Here is a 13995-nt window from a genome sequence, read left to right as displayed (position 1 = left end):
CCTCTTTGTAGTGAAAACCATTTTTTTGGCAGAGGACAGATTTTTTTTACCCAAGTAAGATGGAAAATTTATAATATTTTTTTATTTGACCATTTCTAAAGAACCCTATTCTAGAAGCACTTTGTGGTTATCAGAAGGAACCTGTGGGCCTTTTACATTAAAAAAATCAATGCTCACCTGAAATCTTCCATTTTTCCAATAAAAACATCTACCAGGGCCACCATGGAAACAAAGCATGATTTCCTAGCCTGGAGATGAGAACAGACATCCTAAGGCTGGGATTAATGTTGTTAGAGATGGTTTTCTAGGTTCTGGTATAGGAAAGATTGCTCTTTCATCTAAGTATGATTAACACACGCTGTGTTTCAGGAGGTACCTTGGTTGTGCAAGCTGTGTTAACTGCAGAATAGTGCAGGCAGGCAGAACATCCCCTCTGGAGCCTGATGCCAAATGAGGCACTTTCTGTAATGGATCGTTGCGTCTTAATTCCTGAAAGAGAGGATGCTCTTACCTAAACCCAGAAAAATTCTGCTATTATCAAGCCCTCGACGAAAACTTCTCATCAGAGCCTCATGGCACACCAATATGTTGGCAGGAAGCTCTGTTTTATTTTGCGTGCCTCCAACTACTCTGGTGATAGCTCTGTTACAAAAACTGGATTATCTAATGAGGGAATGTATAATTTTTATTTTTGTCTCCATTTGAATAAGGCAAAACTGTTTTCACTCTAACCTAGATGGAAAACATTTTTGGACAAAAGCTAAGCTTGGAAGTTTTCAACCTGCTGGGCTATTATGAGTTGCGAGCAATTTCAAAGAAGGAATTTATAGTGGAAATTGGAGTTTTGCACCTACGGCTGGGCCAGCTACCGCTGCGGGAGTACTGCTGAAGTGAGTGGGGCTACTCGCTTGAGTTTAAGCAAGGAGTGCATATTTCTCTTTGGTCTCTTTGGTGCAGTTATGACTAGTGCTCCAGCTACAATGGTGGAGTATCTGATTTAATTTCTGAATGTACTAACCATAAATAGTGTGCAGAACCACACAGCAATAACTCTTCTGGCGTCCTCTGTCAATTGACCCTTGGCATCAAAGCACAATACACAGGCTACAGCTGTGTTCAGAAAAGTTAGCAGCAGCATCCAGGTATCTTTGTGCAGAGGTCCTGTATTGAATAGACAAGATAATACCAGTTGAGAATAGAAATCAATGGATTAATTTCCAAACACTAATATGGCTCACAACATTCATTAAAAGATTGTTTTGTGCTGCTAGAGAAGCCCGAGGATATTGTTAATTAGCAATAGAAGTAAAAGATTAGCAGATGAGTTCTGCGTGATGTTGGTGGGTGAGTCAGTGTTATGTAACACCATAACAAATATGGAAACGATTACGCTATGTTTATTATTCAGGCGCTTAGTAATGCTGCTGTAGCTGAGGCTTAAACCCTCAATTATGAGTACTGATTTCTCTGGGGTTTATAAAGGCCATTTGAAATTGCAGTAGAACTAAGATTCTCTTGTTGCATGCAAAAATAGGTATGTGCTTTCTTCCTAACACTGGTGTAAACTGTGTTACACTTTGGGTAGGAAGCCAGAAATGCAAATTCATTTTTGCCAAGTATATGGCAAAAATGTTTATATGTTTATGTTTCATATGTTTATGAAAGGCATTTGGTCACAGTGCAAAATGCCACTTTTTGGTTTCAGTGTACCATAACAAAGTCAATACATTTTGCAAGACCTAAAAAATATGTTTTTAAGATCCATGTGAGCACTGTCACTTTTGTTGAATGCTCCATATTGCAGTTTCTCTGAAGTAAGACAGCGTTAGAAGTCGCTTTTCTATCCACTGTTGCTAGTACGTAATGAAACTGTGAACTTTCAGAAGGTTACAGACAGCTACTAATTCTGACCAGAGCTACTGGTTTAAGTGTGCCCCACGGGAGTAATGAGAGCAAGTCCTTTTGCTCCTCCTGATCACTCCTGCGTGTGGAACTGATCCCAAGTCTATTTCCCCAACTAGAGCTATACTCCCAAGATATAACTGTAACGTAGTATTCTTAAGGGTTTTTCTTTTACCTTGCGTTAACATCATGGGCACTTTATTGCATTTTCTAAAATATCGATCTGCATAAGACATCATAGAAGAAGGGAATTCCCTGAATCCCTAAGAACATTCATTCTGCAGGCAAGGCATGCACCAACCAGGCTTAGAGAGTGGAGAAAAAATCTGGAGTTTTACATGCTCAGAGGAACTTCTGGTAGGTGCGATCATATTCAGCTCCCTGCACTGTAATTGAGACAGTGCCATAAACAATCGGGAGTAGAAAAAGAAAATGGGAATTCAGTGTTGGCTTGATCCATTTTTCTTGGAAAGACAGAAGATTACACATGGGGAGGTGGCCAGTGGTGGTAATATTCATTGTTGGGAATAGCACGAGCGGAGCAAACTGCTGCTGAGTCCATGGGCGAGGAGGAGGAGAGAGAACGGAGAGGTGGGACCACTGTATAGGGCTGGGTGGCACCAGGGAGAGAAGACAGATCTTGCCAACTGCTTTTCGTCAGGCTGAAGTGACCAAGAGTGGAGGCCAGTGGAAATGGTATCCCGTGTGAGCTGTGTGGCAGACCGCAATATAATGATAGCGCTGAAGTAGCTATCAAATGCAAGTACTGCTTTAAAAACCAGTTAGATTTTTATCACCACCATATGGTATGTTGTTAATTGAAAAGCATCTGATGTGTCTTTTATGTCCTACAGCCTAACACCCAGAAGGGGACGCACTCCTACGTGATACGCAGATAATTAGCGTGGAGGCCTTACCAGATGGGAAGGACTTTGGTATGCACTTGCAGGAGAGGTCTCATGTAAGGGCAATGGTTAGGGCTAGTCTAATCCTGATATGGTTTACACAACTCTGCCTTTAACACTTGAAAATGAAGTCCTACTGTACCTTATAGTAAAAAGATTGAAGTTTATGTTTCCTGCCAATTTCAGCTCATTTGCAAACCAGCGTGGTTCGTTACGAGTGGAGCAGTCTGCTAAATAGAGGGTGCTAATGAACCAGAGAATAAAAATAGGGGCGTAATAGGATCCAGCAGCCGCAGCCGTTTTTCTGACATGTGGAAAAAATATAACATTCCTACCTGTATGAAATTCCAGGCAGCCAAGAAAAGGATTGGATTAAAGAGGCTATAACAGTATGCAGATAGAGAATGGTACTATAAAAACCTGAATTTAAAAGGGAAACAAGGAAGAAATACATGGAAAAAGAGGCTAGAGTAGGAAAATCACAAAGAAGGAAATAAGTCACTACAAGAATTTATTACAGAAACCTGATAATGTGATGTGTCATTTCAGATGAAAATTTGGCAGGATTTTGTTCTCAGTAATTGTTAGATAAGTGACAGTGTGGGTATTGAAAGCGAGTTAGTTTAAAATAAAATCCCCACAGTACGGCTGTTTTAAAATTCCTCTCACCTTTTATATGTCATTGTAGAAAGCCACTAATTTCAGAAAAGAGTTATCCAAAAATGTAATAAAAACCACTAAAAATACTTCAGTCTGTCAACGAGACATCGTCAGCTTGAAATCAAAGCAGTTTAAAGGAAAAATTGTTTGTTTTTGCAATTGCAATTGCATATTCTATTTCACAATCACTTCCTGTCCCTGTTGCTGTGCAAAAGACCTGGACAAACACATGAGGAGTGATCACCTGAGGAGTGATCACCTGTGTGGGAGAAAACATGAAGCTGAGGATATGCCCGTGTCCACAATAACAAACTTTATTTCTTCTATCATATTCAGTTTAAGTTTTTTCTTTTAATGCTGTTCATCCAAGTCTTACAGTGTTAGTGATGGATGAATCTTTAAAGAAATGCCATTTAAGTTGTTGGTGTCCCTTTGAAGAGCGACTCAAGGTGCCAGGAGTTTCCTGATGGGCAGCCTTAATATGACTGCAGGCACTGGAATAGTGTTACGCTAATGGGCAGCGCTACTAGAGAGAGATGTTCTCTGGGGGTCCGCTGGGAGAAGAAGGCCTTACCACGGACCACTAGTAGGCTTTCTCATGTTCATTGTCTAAGGACTGCGTTCCTGGGCAGACGCGTGGCTGCATGCTAGCCTTTATATAGCCCAGCAAAGAGCCGTATTCCAGGGACTGGGTACAGCTCTTACACGTACAGCTCTTCTGGACCTCTCGGGTAGGAAGGACAAATTTTTACCCAAAGCAAGCCCACCAGGGAGATGGGTCACTTGCACTGCTAAAGAGAAGGAACATAACGGAGGGTTATGGGAGATGTTGAAACTACCTTTTTCCATGGTGTGCTGCTACTGTTGGAGCAAGCTACATCTCCTGTGGTTATTTTAAAAAGAATATTTAAATTACCTATGGAAAAATGGCATTTCAGTGCAATTAAGAGGATCAGGTTGTTCAGGTAATCTGAGATTGTACTCTGCAAACTTCTAATTGGTCTGTGTTTTGGATTCATGCTGTTCCATTTAAAAAGGACAAAATGCAACAGCAAGGATTAAGAGGCAGCTTTTTTTGTATGTCCAAGTTTTGTTTTGTAATTAATATGCATAAAAATAGAAAACTTTTGCTATTGTTTACTTCTATCAACATGTATTTCCAGTTTGCAAAAACTGAAAAAAGCATCTTTCCCTCTGAGTTACTCTCTTTTCACGCTTGGCAAACATCTGCTTTCTTGCTCCTTATAGCAAATCAAACAGAAATTAACATACTTGAGGATAACTTCAGCAGATGTTTTGAAAGGTGCAATGAGCCTCATGGCTATTCCTGTACTGTCTGGCCACTGTGCCCAAGTGCAGCCTCAAGTTCATCACAAGATCTACCTGGAACCTACTGCATCCACCGTACGTGCAGAGCTAGTCTTGAGCTGGTGTGTACATGCCGGCGGGAAAAGGGGGAGGCATCGCATGGAGGCACTCTTTGGATTGCAGCAGCTAGATGTGACTTATCCAAAACAGTCGTGAACGTTCATAAGAAGAAATGGCAGATTCACGTCAAGTTGAAATGATGGTGACTGAGCTAGAAGCTCCTCAGTGTTTCACGCTCCAGGCAGCAGCAGTAATGCTTAGCTCAAAGGTGTTTTCAGAAGCTTAATTTTGTAAAAGTAGTAGCCAGCAGTGGTATTCAGAAATTCACCCAAATGGAAGAGAAGTGAGGGGCATGGGGAAAGCTTTATTACCATGTGACACAATTATTTCGTGCGGATGTCATCCTTCCTTTAGTTGTCCCTGCATCTCTGAGATACCTGCAGCAACTGTCCCCTTCCCAGCCTGGTCCAGGTCTTGGACCTACTGTGCGAATTAGAAGTGTGCTGCTGAGAGGGTGAGATGTCCCTGGGCTTCGCTGGCTGTTAGCAGATCGATCTGCTTTTCATACTTCCAAGTTTACTGAGGGCCTTTGACATTCTGGTTGGTTGTGGGACTCCTAACCTCTAATAGTATGAGTATCTGCCCTGGACCTGCTAAATTGCATCAATTAATGTCTAACTCCCTTTGGTGTTTAATTGGCTCACCGAGCTTTTCTTGGGAAGGTAGGAAGAAACCCAGCCTTTCCAGTGGAGAGGAAAAAACTTCTTATTCTGGAGGAAAAAAGGTGAGTAGCATAGTGTCTGCAAAGCAGTATAGACCCCAATTTTGCCATGTTTCTGAGAGGGCAGAGGGAGAAGCAACTTTCCAGCGAAGCAGGTTAACACTCTGTCCCTCGGTGGCTGCAATGGGTGTGCTGCCTGTCTGCGTGCGTCCGTTCAGACCAGGAAGGGTTCGTGTGCCTCGTCGTTCCTCCAGCCCAGGAGCGCAGGGTGTGCAAGGGCTGGGGAGTCGCTGTGCTGCTGTCGGCGAGACCACGCTCCTCGCTGGCTGAGGGGGTTTAGTGAGCTGGGACTGTGCCTGTGCACCAAGTCGGAAGCATCCTGTTTGGCCAAGAGATTGTGGAGGCACAGAAGCAGTTGTGTTAGTGGTCTCTCACAAGGTTGTAGCTTTGCGGATAGTTCCTTGTTTTGCTTACATTCAGAATTTCAAGTTCTTCCTAAACCATTTTTGCCGAGAGAAGTCCTCACAAGATCAGAGGATTGAAGAGGTTATTTAACGGAAAAATGAGAGTGTCAGCTTTTGGATAAAGGGATATTTTTCTTCCATCCTGTTCGGGTGTTTGAGTTGAAGAGATGCTACACAAAAACAAAACAAAGCACTTTACATTCTTCAGTAAAAATGTCCCTCCAGCTCTTCAGTTAATCAGTACATCCTGTCATAACCTTAAACTGTAGTATTTTCTTTAGAAAATGGAGAACAGAAATTCTTGTGTTAAAATAAAAGTGAAAATAAATTATAAATAGGATTGTAAGGCTCCCTGTCATGCCTGAAGAAGCAAAGATGTGCAAGTTGCCCTTTAAATGTTCCAGGATATGTCTGCTATTACAAATAGATGCTATCAGTCAAGATAATAAGCCAAATCCTTGGCTACTGTTAAGTTACAGAGTCTCTCCCACTTTTCAGCAGAGCTATTCCAATCGCAGGAATGAGGATCTTTTGATAAAACAAGGCTTTTTTTTTTTTTCTTTTTTTGCAAGAGGGCAGGTGGGGAGAAACTGGCCTTGGAATTTTTTGCATGCTTTGAAACTTTGAGGTGATTTCTCTGGAGATGCAAATGTGCGTAGTTTGGTAGAGCCTGGTCTGATTCAGTTAATGATCATAAGCATTTGAGTACTTCTCCATGCTAATACCTGCTGGCGCAGGTGCAGCACGCCGGCAGGGCAGTGCCGGGGAAGCTGGCACGGTTGCTGCCTATGTGTTTGGGAGCGTGCGCTTTCGCTGAAGGGTGGAGTGGGGTCTCCGTGGCCTGCGGTCTGGCACCTTTTGTGAGCTCTCGCTGCAATTAGAAATTGTTTGAAAAACAAGTCTAAGTGAAATGTGTCCTGCGGTCTGCATCGCTGCTCTGCAGATATGCTCAGAGATGTCCTATGTTTTGTTTCTGAACAGGAAAAGCCAACAACAACGTGCAGTGGGACGAGGACTCTGTGGAGTACATGCCAGCCAACCCTGTCAGGATCGCGTTTGTCTTGGTGGTTCATGGCAGAGCTTCTCGGCAGCTCCAACGCATGTTTAAAGCTATTTACCATAAAGATCATTTTTATTACATTCATGTTGACAAGGTAATATATCACTGGTTATAAATTGCCTGTCTTGCCATCTGTCAGTCTACCCATCTTTGTCATCTTCTCTTTACCTCTGCTGCTTACAGTCCAGATCACTTTTTGTTCCTCCATCTGTTACACATTTGGAGCCTCTTTTTTTTTTCCTGTTATCTGCCCTATGTAACAGCCTTTATTTCTCCTTATATGTTTTGCTAGTATCTGTCTATGTCTGTCTGTTGTACATTTAGTAACAGTATATGGTAAGTTGATGTAGGCTGACAGATGTGGCCTGCTGGATGGGGAGCTGAACTGAGGTGCCTTGGACTAATGGCTTTACCTTCCCACTGTAAAATGGGGTAGTAACTAGTCAGCTCCATTAATAAGGCCCTTTGGAATCTACTGATGACAAATGATAAATAAGAGTTAATCACAGCGATTAGTGATTACTGTAGTAATAAAAAAAGAATAGAACAGAGGGGGCTGTGCACACTTCGAAATTAAAAGTTAGCAAAAGAAGGTTGTGCACCTTTGCAAGCTAGGGCAGAGCAATGGAAAAGCTCAGTTAGGTGGTCCTTTGGACCCCCCATCCCCTTCAGAGCCCTCTGCCTACTGGAGGTAGGATGGACTCCAGGTTGCAATGAACTGATATGGAAATGGCAGTATTCAAGAAGTAGAGCTGGATTGTGAATACAAGGAGGGACAATTCTGGACAGAGTAACTTGAATGTATTACTTCTTTTTTCCCCTCCCACAAAGCGATCCAATTACTTACACCGGCAAGTGCTCCAGTTTGCCAGTCAGTACCCAAATGTGAGAGTCACTTCTTGGAGAATGGCAACTATCTGGGGAGGAGCAAGTCTTCTGTCCACCTACCTGCAGAGCATGAGGGACTTAATGGAGATGAATGACTGGCCATGGGATTTCTTCATTAACCTCAGTGCTGCCGACTACCCAATCAGGTATGATGAGTATATTAAGAATGTACACGTTTTGCTCTGAAATGATATAAGGGACAACGAGTCTGTGCTGTGCTGCAAGAAGTTGAGAGCAGAGTTTCTTCTGTCTTAGGGCAGAAGACTCCTCTTGGTGAGGCTAGTGTCTCATATGCACACTTTTGCCATAGAAACAATGGCTAAGCTTGACTGTACCTTGTGCCTCTACGCAGCTTGCCTAGGAGGGTCTGTGGCTGCGAGCAGGTCAGGGGCACTGATTCTTCACTTTACTGAAGAAGTAGGTGCTGCTCTGTTGAGTTATTTCCAGCATGGGGCATCTGCCAGAGGGGCAGAATAAAGTTACAGTAAGTATTGCAGCTAAGCAAACAAACCCCAGGCATGGAGAGACTCCTCCTTCACAGTGGTTTGATTTGATGCCTCAAAAAATGTTGAAGACGTGAGTATGGATTCAATGAAAATAATTTTTCCTTGTCCTTTTTCTGGTACTTCTTCGGCAGAAGATAATGATAGCAGAAGTGACAAATAAGTTGCTAGGAGTTGATTATATCTTCAACACCAGCCGTTGCCTGAATATCCTTATTCAGACGGCATCAGGCAAAGAACTTTGCACGTCACCACCTGACAAGGCTTATGATTTTAAGTGAAATTATATTCTTTCTGGATTTACATAACGCAGACTCCACAGCTGCGTTCAGTAAGGTTTACTACATTATGTAAAAGCAGATAGTCCTTAAAAAAAAAAAAATTCCAAGTGTGGTTAAACTGTTGCTTTTAGGCTATAGGAGTTATCAAGAAGAGGAAAAGAGGAAATTCTCCTCGTGACTTCTATTTCGCTGTATGTTAAAAGGAATTGAGAAAAAGGGAAATAACTTTATTGGCTAATTGTCCAATGAGTGAAGGCATAATTTGCTTTCAATACTAATAGAAAAAACAGAATTTTAGATGCTTTCATTGCCTTTTGCTGATTAGATTTCCATAAGAGCTCTCTCAAATTATGGGCCCCTTCCTGGAGTTGCTATTCCCACTGAAGTGAAAATTCAAATCAACGTGAATTTTTGCCTTGGGAAGGATTTTGTGAGAACTGATGAAAGGCTTTATGGCTGGTCCCCATCTCTAAGCAGTGCCAGAGAAATGCAGCACATTTTGAGGAGAAAAATGAGGGAAGATCACAAGAGTCAGAGAGGTTACATTGATATTACAATATAGGGGGTTGAATTAAGAACTCCCGATTTTTCATGTTGCATCTGATTCAGACACTTTCAGTGTCCAGCAGGAAGTGACTTAAAAGTGTTAACGTAGTATCTGTGGTTGTAAAAGAGGGTCCTTAGTAATCTGTGTATCTTGTTGAGTTTTGGGAAAAGCTAGTTTGTGATTTTCTATAATTCATTTTCCCCTGTGCGGAATGTTTTGCTGCTGATAAACAGCAGAGTGATACACGGCCAAAAAGGAAAAGATGGGTGATGTGAATTTGAATCAAGGAAGATTAATTCTAGAGGTGTGTGAAGAGTAAGTGGCTGGAATGCCTGCTGGGTGAGGGGAGTATAAACACATCATGTTCCAGTGGATGTGTCCCGTTGTCTGTCTGTGGGGTCGAGACTCTTCCCTAAACACCTTCCTGTAATGCTGAGGCTGTGACCCCATGGAGTACATTTAACTGCAGGGCCAAGTGGGATTAGTCACTGATAGACATAGCCATAAGTAATCACAGGTTTTCTTGAGGAGACTGTAATCAACTCTGCATTAAGGGCTTCTTTGTAATAATTCTGTGGTATCTTAAAATCACTGAAACTCTATAAACAAGTGCCGTTCAACTGGGAAAATTTCAGTCGTTTGTTTCTTTATGGTGGAAAACCTTGAAAGACGTGCTGCTTCTTTGCGCCTCATCTCCAAATTGCAGGGTGGGCTCTTGACAGCTGGGCAGTCATCCGACACGTGCACTTCCCCTTCTGTCCAAATATGCTATTACCAGGACTGAGGAAAATATGCTTCCCCTCAACATGGTGCATTTCAGCAAAAAATAGAAGCCTTTTTTTGATGCTGCAACTTTAATGGCATTGACTTATAGGTACGGTTAAATTTTTTGAATATATAACGTTACAGCTATAAACCCCATAAAATGTTATCTCATCAAAAATATATATGAGTCAATTTTGGTTTCGTAGTGGAGTTGCTCTAAATTAATATTCTTTATGATCTTTGGGAAGGCATTACCTTTCTGCATGCTGCATAGAGAGCTGATTGTTTTTCCAGGAAATAGTAAATAGGGTATTTGGGGCTTTTTTTTCTTCTTTCAGACATCATGCCCTGATTTGTCAGATAATGCGCTAGAGGCAGTTTACACTTCTCGCGCTGGTTAGTCATATTGCAGTGTTTTTTGCTAGGTTTCCTTGCATAAGAACATATGAATTTTGTGGATTAATAGTTTTTATCCAGTACTGCTTCACATTAAGCTTTCACTTCCCATCTGCCATTCCATCTGTAACATGGAAACCTTTACTGCTTCTCTTCTGATGATAAAAACTAATCCAGCCTTATAAGTCAGAAAAACACATTCAGTATGTGGGGTTAATACTGCTATGATGAAGCCCAAATCTGTCTAGAGAGTAGTCTGGTATATTCACAGGCTACATTATGATTACTAGGAGCCCTTCATTCCTCAGAAGAAACCTCCAGAAGCAGATGTCAAGGACTGTACTACTCAAGGTAGAATAAAAGGTTAGAACTGTTCATTTTGAGAGGGAAACAGTTCAAATGCATAAAATAAAGCATAGGGCACCTAAGAAAATTCAGGGACCACTATTGTTATCCTCATGCCTTAATGTTTAGTTTGTGAAGCCTTGGTGGAGTCTTGTCCTTTTGATCTAGCACCTAGCACAAAAGCGATCCTAATCCCTGTGCTTCTAGGTGTTACTGCGGCATAAATCACTGCTAACAAACACAGTCCGGACATAAAGAACCCTCTAACAAAATTCTATATTTTCCTTTGGTTGGGAGGCCATATAGGTCATTTGCTGGCCTAAGGGAAATGATTTGGTGCCTCATCCGTCCCTTGAGTCCGTGGGCCCCTTCAGCCATCGCACTTTCTCCATAGGAAAGTGAGGGATGGCATGGCTAAGATAGACTCTGCAAATGACGCTTGGGGTGAGGGTTTCTGTTACTTCTGCTCCTTTTGCTCTAAGGCTGTGTATAGAAAGAGAGCACATGCCTTCAGGGCTATCAGGGTATCTCTCACAATCATTACATTCATAAAGAAATGAAAAAAAAATCTTCCTTTTCCTCAGCTTTTTAAATTTTCCTGGCACGGTTTTAAGTCTTCTTTTGACAGTCTCTTTCAGAACTCTGTGGGAAAGATGTCTTACTGATGTCTTTAACCTCTTATTTTACAGGGATATCTTTTTGCATTATTTATTGTCTCTGACAAACAGCATCAGGTAGTCAACCTTATGTTCAGGGACTGAAATTTCACTCCCAACAAGGTGAACTAGGGTAGAGCATCTATTGATGTTGAATGTTTAATGTGCAGTGCAGGAGTCCTTGGATAATGTGGCAGGTGAAGTGTTGCGCCACTTAAATTAAGAAGTTTAATGAGATCATTTAACAGTGAATGTCATGTCAGTGCTTACCTGGCCACAAAGCTTGTATAAAGAATAAACGTAATGAAACATTTGAACTATTTATAATTTACACTAAATCACTGAGTCTCAATCACCAAAGGGATCACCAAATGTAATTGCCAGCTAATGCTTGGTCTTTAATAAAGGTCAAGCCAAATTATTAGCAGAGGCTTGGGGAGTACTTCACAATTCTAAGAAGGTAGAGTGGCTTCTTAATGGAGTCAGGAACGCAGATACTACTAGATTTTCAATTATGAGCAATCAGGTATAACAAATGAACTGAAAAGAAACCCAGTGAAACAACTACTTTTTTTTTTTTAAACTAGTTGGCACTATGCAGATCAGTTCGTTTTAGAATAAAGATTACATATCCATATCTTCCACAAGAGTCCAAGCCTTCATTTTGAAGACTCAGTCAAATGAGACACTTTCAATAGAGTGTTTGGTCTGGAACTGGAATGAAATTTGTGTTAAAAGACAGACTGTGTCTGGGGAAGGGTGGTACCAACTCCAGAGAGCAAATGGAGTGATCTGACTGGGGCTGGGACTTGCAGCAGCGGTTGCCAAAGTTGATGCAATTTGCAGAGAGGATCTTTGTCATTCAGAATCACACTCATTAATTAAGAAGAATTAGGTGACAGAGACTGGCTGAATGGGAACGTTCATCTAAAGATTTAAATGCACCTTAGAAACTTGAAGGATGCCCTATGGAAGTAGGTGAGCCTTTTTCTCAGGTAGGTATTTCCAGTCCAGTCAACCAGTCGGCAGCGGACAGGGCAGTCTGGCTCCTGGACCTGTTTTCTGTCCAACAGATCACACTCGTGACTGCTTTGGAGAGTTGTTAGCAAAGATAACTTCCCAAAATAAACAGTTTTATTTGAACTCCTGCCAAATGTAAATGTAGTAGACAGCCTAGCAGTGATACAACTGTCCTTTCACTCACCTACCTTCGTCGAGGCTTTCATCTCTAATAACCTACGTGACTGTGTCATATACTGGTGCTGTGCCAGGCACCAGGAACCACTTTCTTTGCATATCAAAAAAGGAAACTGAACACCAAATGGCTGTGAAGAAAAGTCTTTATTTAAAATTCTTCTCTCTAAGCAGCTGGATGGAGAGGAGTGTTGATAAATTCATAACGAAAGTGATGACTTCTGGACAAGGTCCTGGGACACTGGGCAGAAGATTGTTTGCCAGGAGTGGAAAGGAGGGCATGGAGGGAATGGGTCTTTTGTTTTTCAGGTCTGTTGGCAGATGAAAATAATTATCACTATAAGGTTTTAGAAGGAATTTCAGCCTTGAGAAACATGTTTCATCACTCTTTGGAGTTATTTTTCAGATCTCAAATCTATATGGGAGATTAGCAATTTCCTTGTTTCAGTCACTGGCCCAGATGGATCCTTTGCGAAACATGGGAGACTACCACGCTGTATAAACTGTATCGGAGATGGTTTTTGCTCTGTCAGCCAAATTTACTGTGACCTGCTCAGATTTCACCTTGGCACTTGTGCAAATGACAGAACCTTTGAAGCAGATCATGGGGCGAATAAAGTGGGAGAATGCAGTTCTCAGTGAGTGAGTAATCCTGACTCCCAGCTGTCCAGCTAGCTTTTACAAAAGTGCTCAGCTTTTCAGAAAGCTTGAAATGCAATACTTAAAACACAATCTCTTCCTGGAACGGAAATAAAGAAAAAATTAGATCTTACACAGAGCACTCTAGCCTTGTGAGAAATGTCTGAGACCCAACAAGGCTTTCTTCATGGTTGCAAAACTAAAAATCCTGAAGCCAGCAGCAACCAGGGTTGGTGGAGCCGGGTAACAGCGATAGGATCAGCAGAAGTACTGTCTCGGAAAGCAGTTGCCGTGTCTGTCTCTCCCAACTTATCATTTTGACTTAAGGTAGTTTAACAATTCTTTGTGTCTCACCCATCCTGTTAATAGTTAAGCTGTCGCTAGGCATGAAGTTCTGTATAAAGGATACTGATTTTCCAGTACTGATTTCTACCTTATGCTCCTAACAAAGCCACCCTTTGCAATATGCCTCTGAAATCCAGGCCTTGCCCCTGGAGTAATGAATCAGGCACTGGGAAATAATACAGCGGTTTTTAAAGTGCGCTTTCAAACGTTACGCTGAGCTGAAGCACTGATAAATCGTATCTATATATCTAGATGGGAGTACAGAGCAGGTAGCTTTGGCAGTGCAACATCTGTTAAGATGCCAGTGCCTGAGGTTTTTATCGCAGTATTGTAGCTGACGTTATGTGCAGTTTTGT

General features: G+C 41.8%; 1 protein-coding gene across 6 annotated transcripts in view; it reads left to right on the top strand.

Moving 5' to 3' along the window:
* Nucleotides 1-13995, top strand: part of XYLT1 (xylosyltransferase 1) — a 227521-nt gene that overhangs the window by 144050 nt on the left and 69476 nt on the right. For all 6 annotated transcript variants that reach the window (XM_068908101.1, XM_068908102.1, XM_068908099.1 and 3 more), the window contains 2 exons: nt 7002-7174; nt 7912-8114. In XM_068908101.1, the coding sequence (XP_068764202.1) occupies nt 7002-7174; nt 7912-8114 (376 nt within the window). The remainder of the gene's footprint in view (nt 1-7001; nt 7175-7911; nt 8115-13995) is intronic.

Source organism: Struthio camelus, chromosome 15 (assembly GCF_040807025.1).
Source record: "Struthio camelus isolate bStrCam1 chromosome 15, bStrCam1.hap1, whole genome shotgun sequence".
Classification (NCBI taxonomy): domain Eukaryota; kingdom Metazoa; phylum Chordata; class Aves; order Struthioniformes; family Struthionidae; genus Struthio; species Struthio camelus.
Note: the sequence above shows the minus strand (reverse complement) of the source record. Positions and strands in the feature narration are given on the sequence as shown.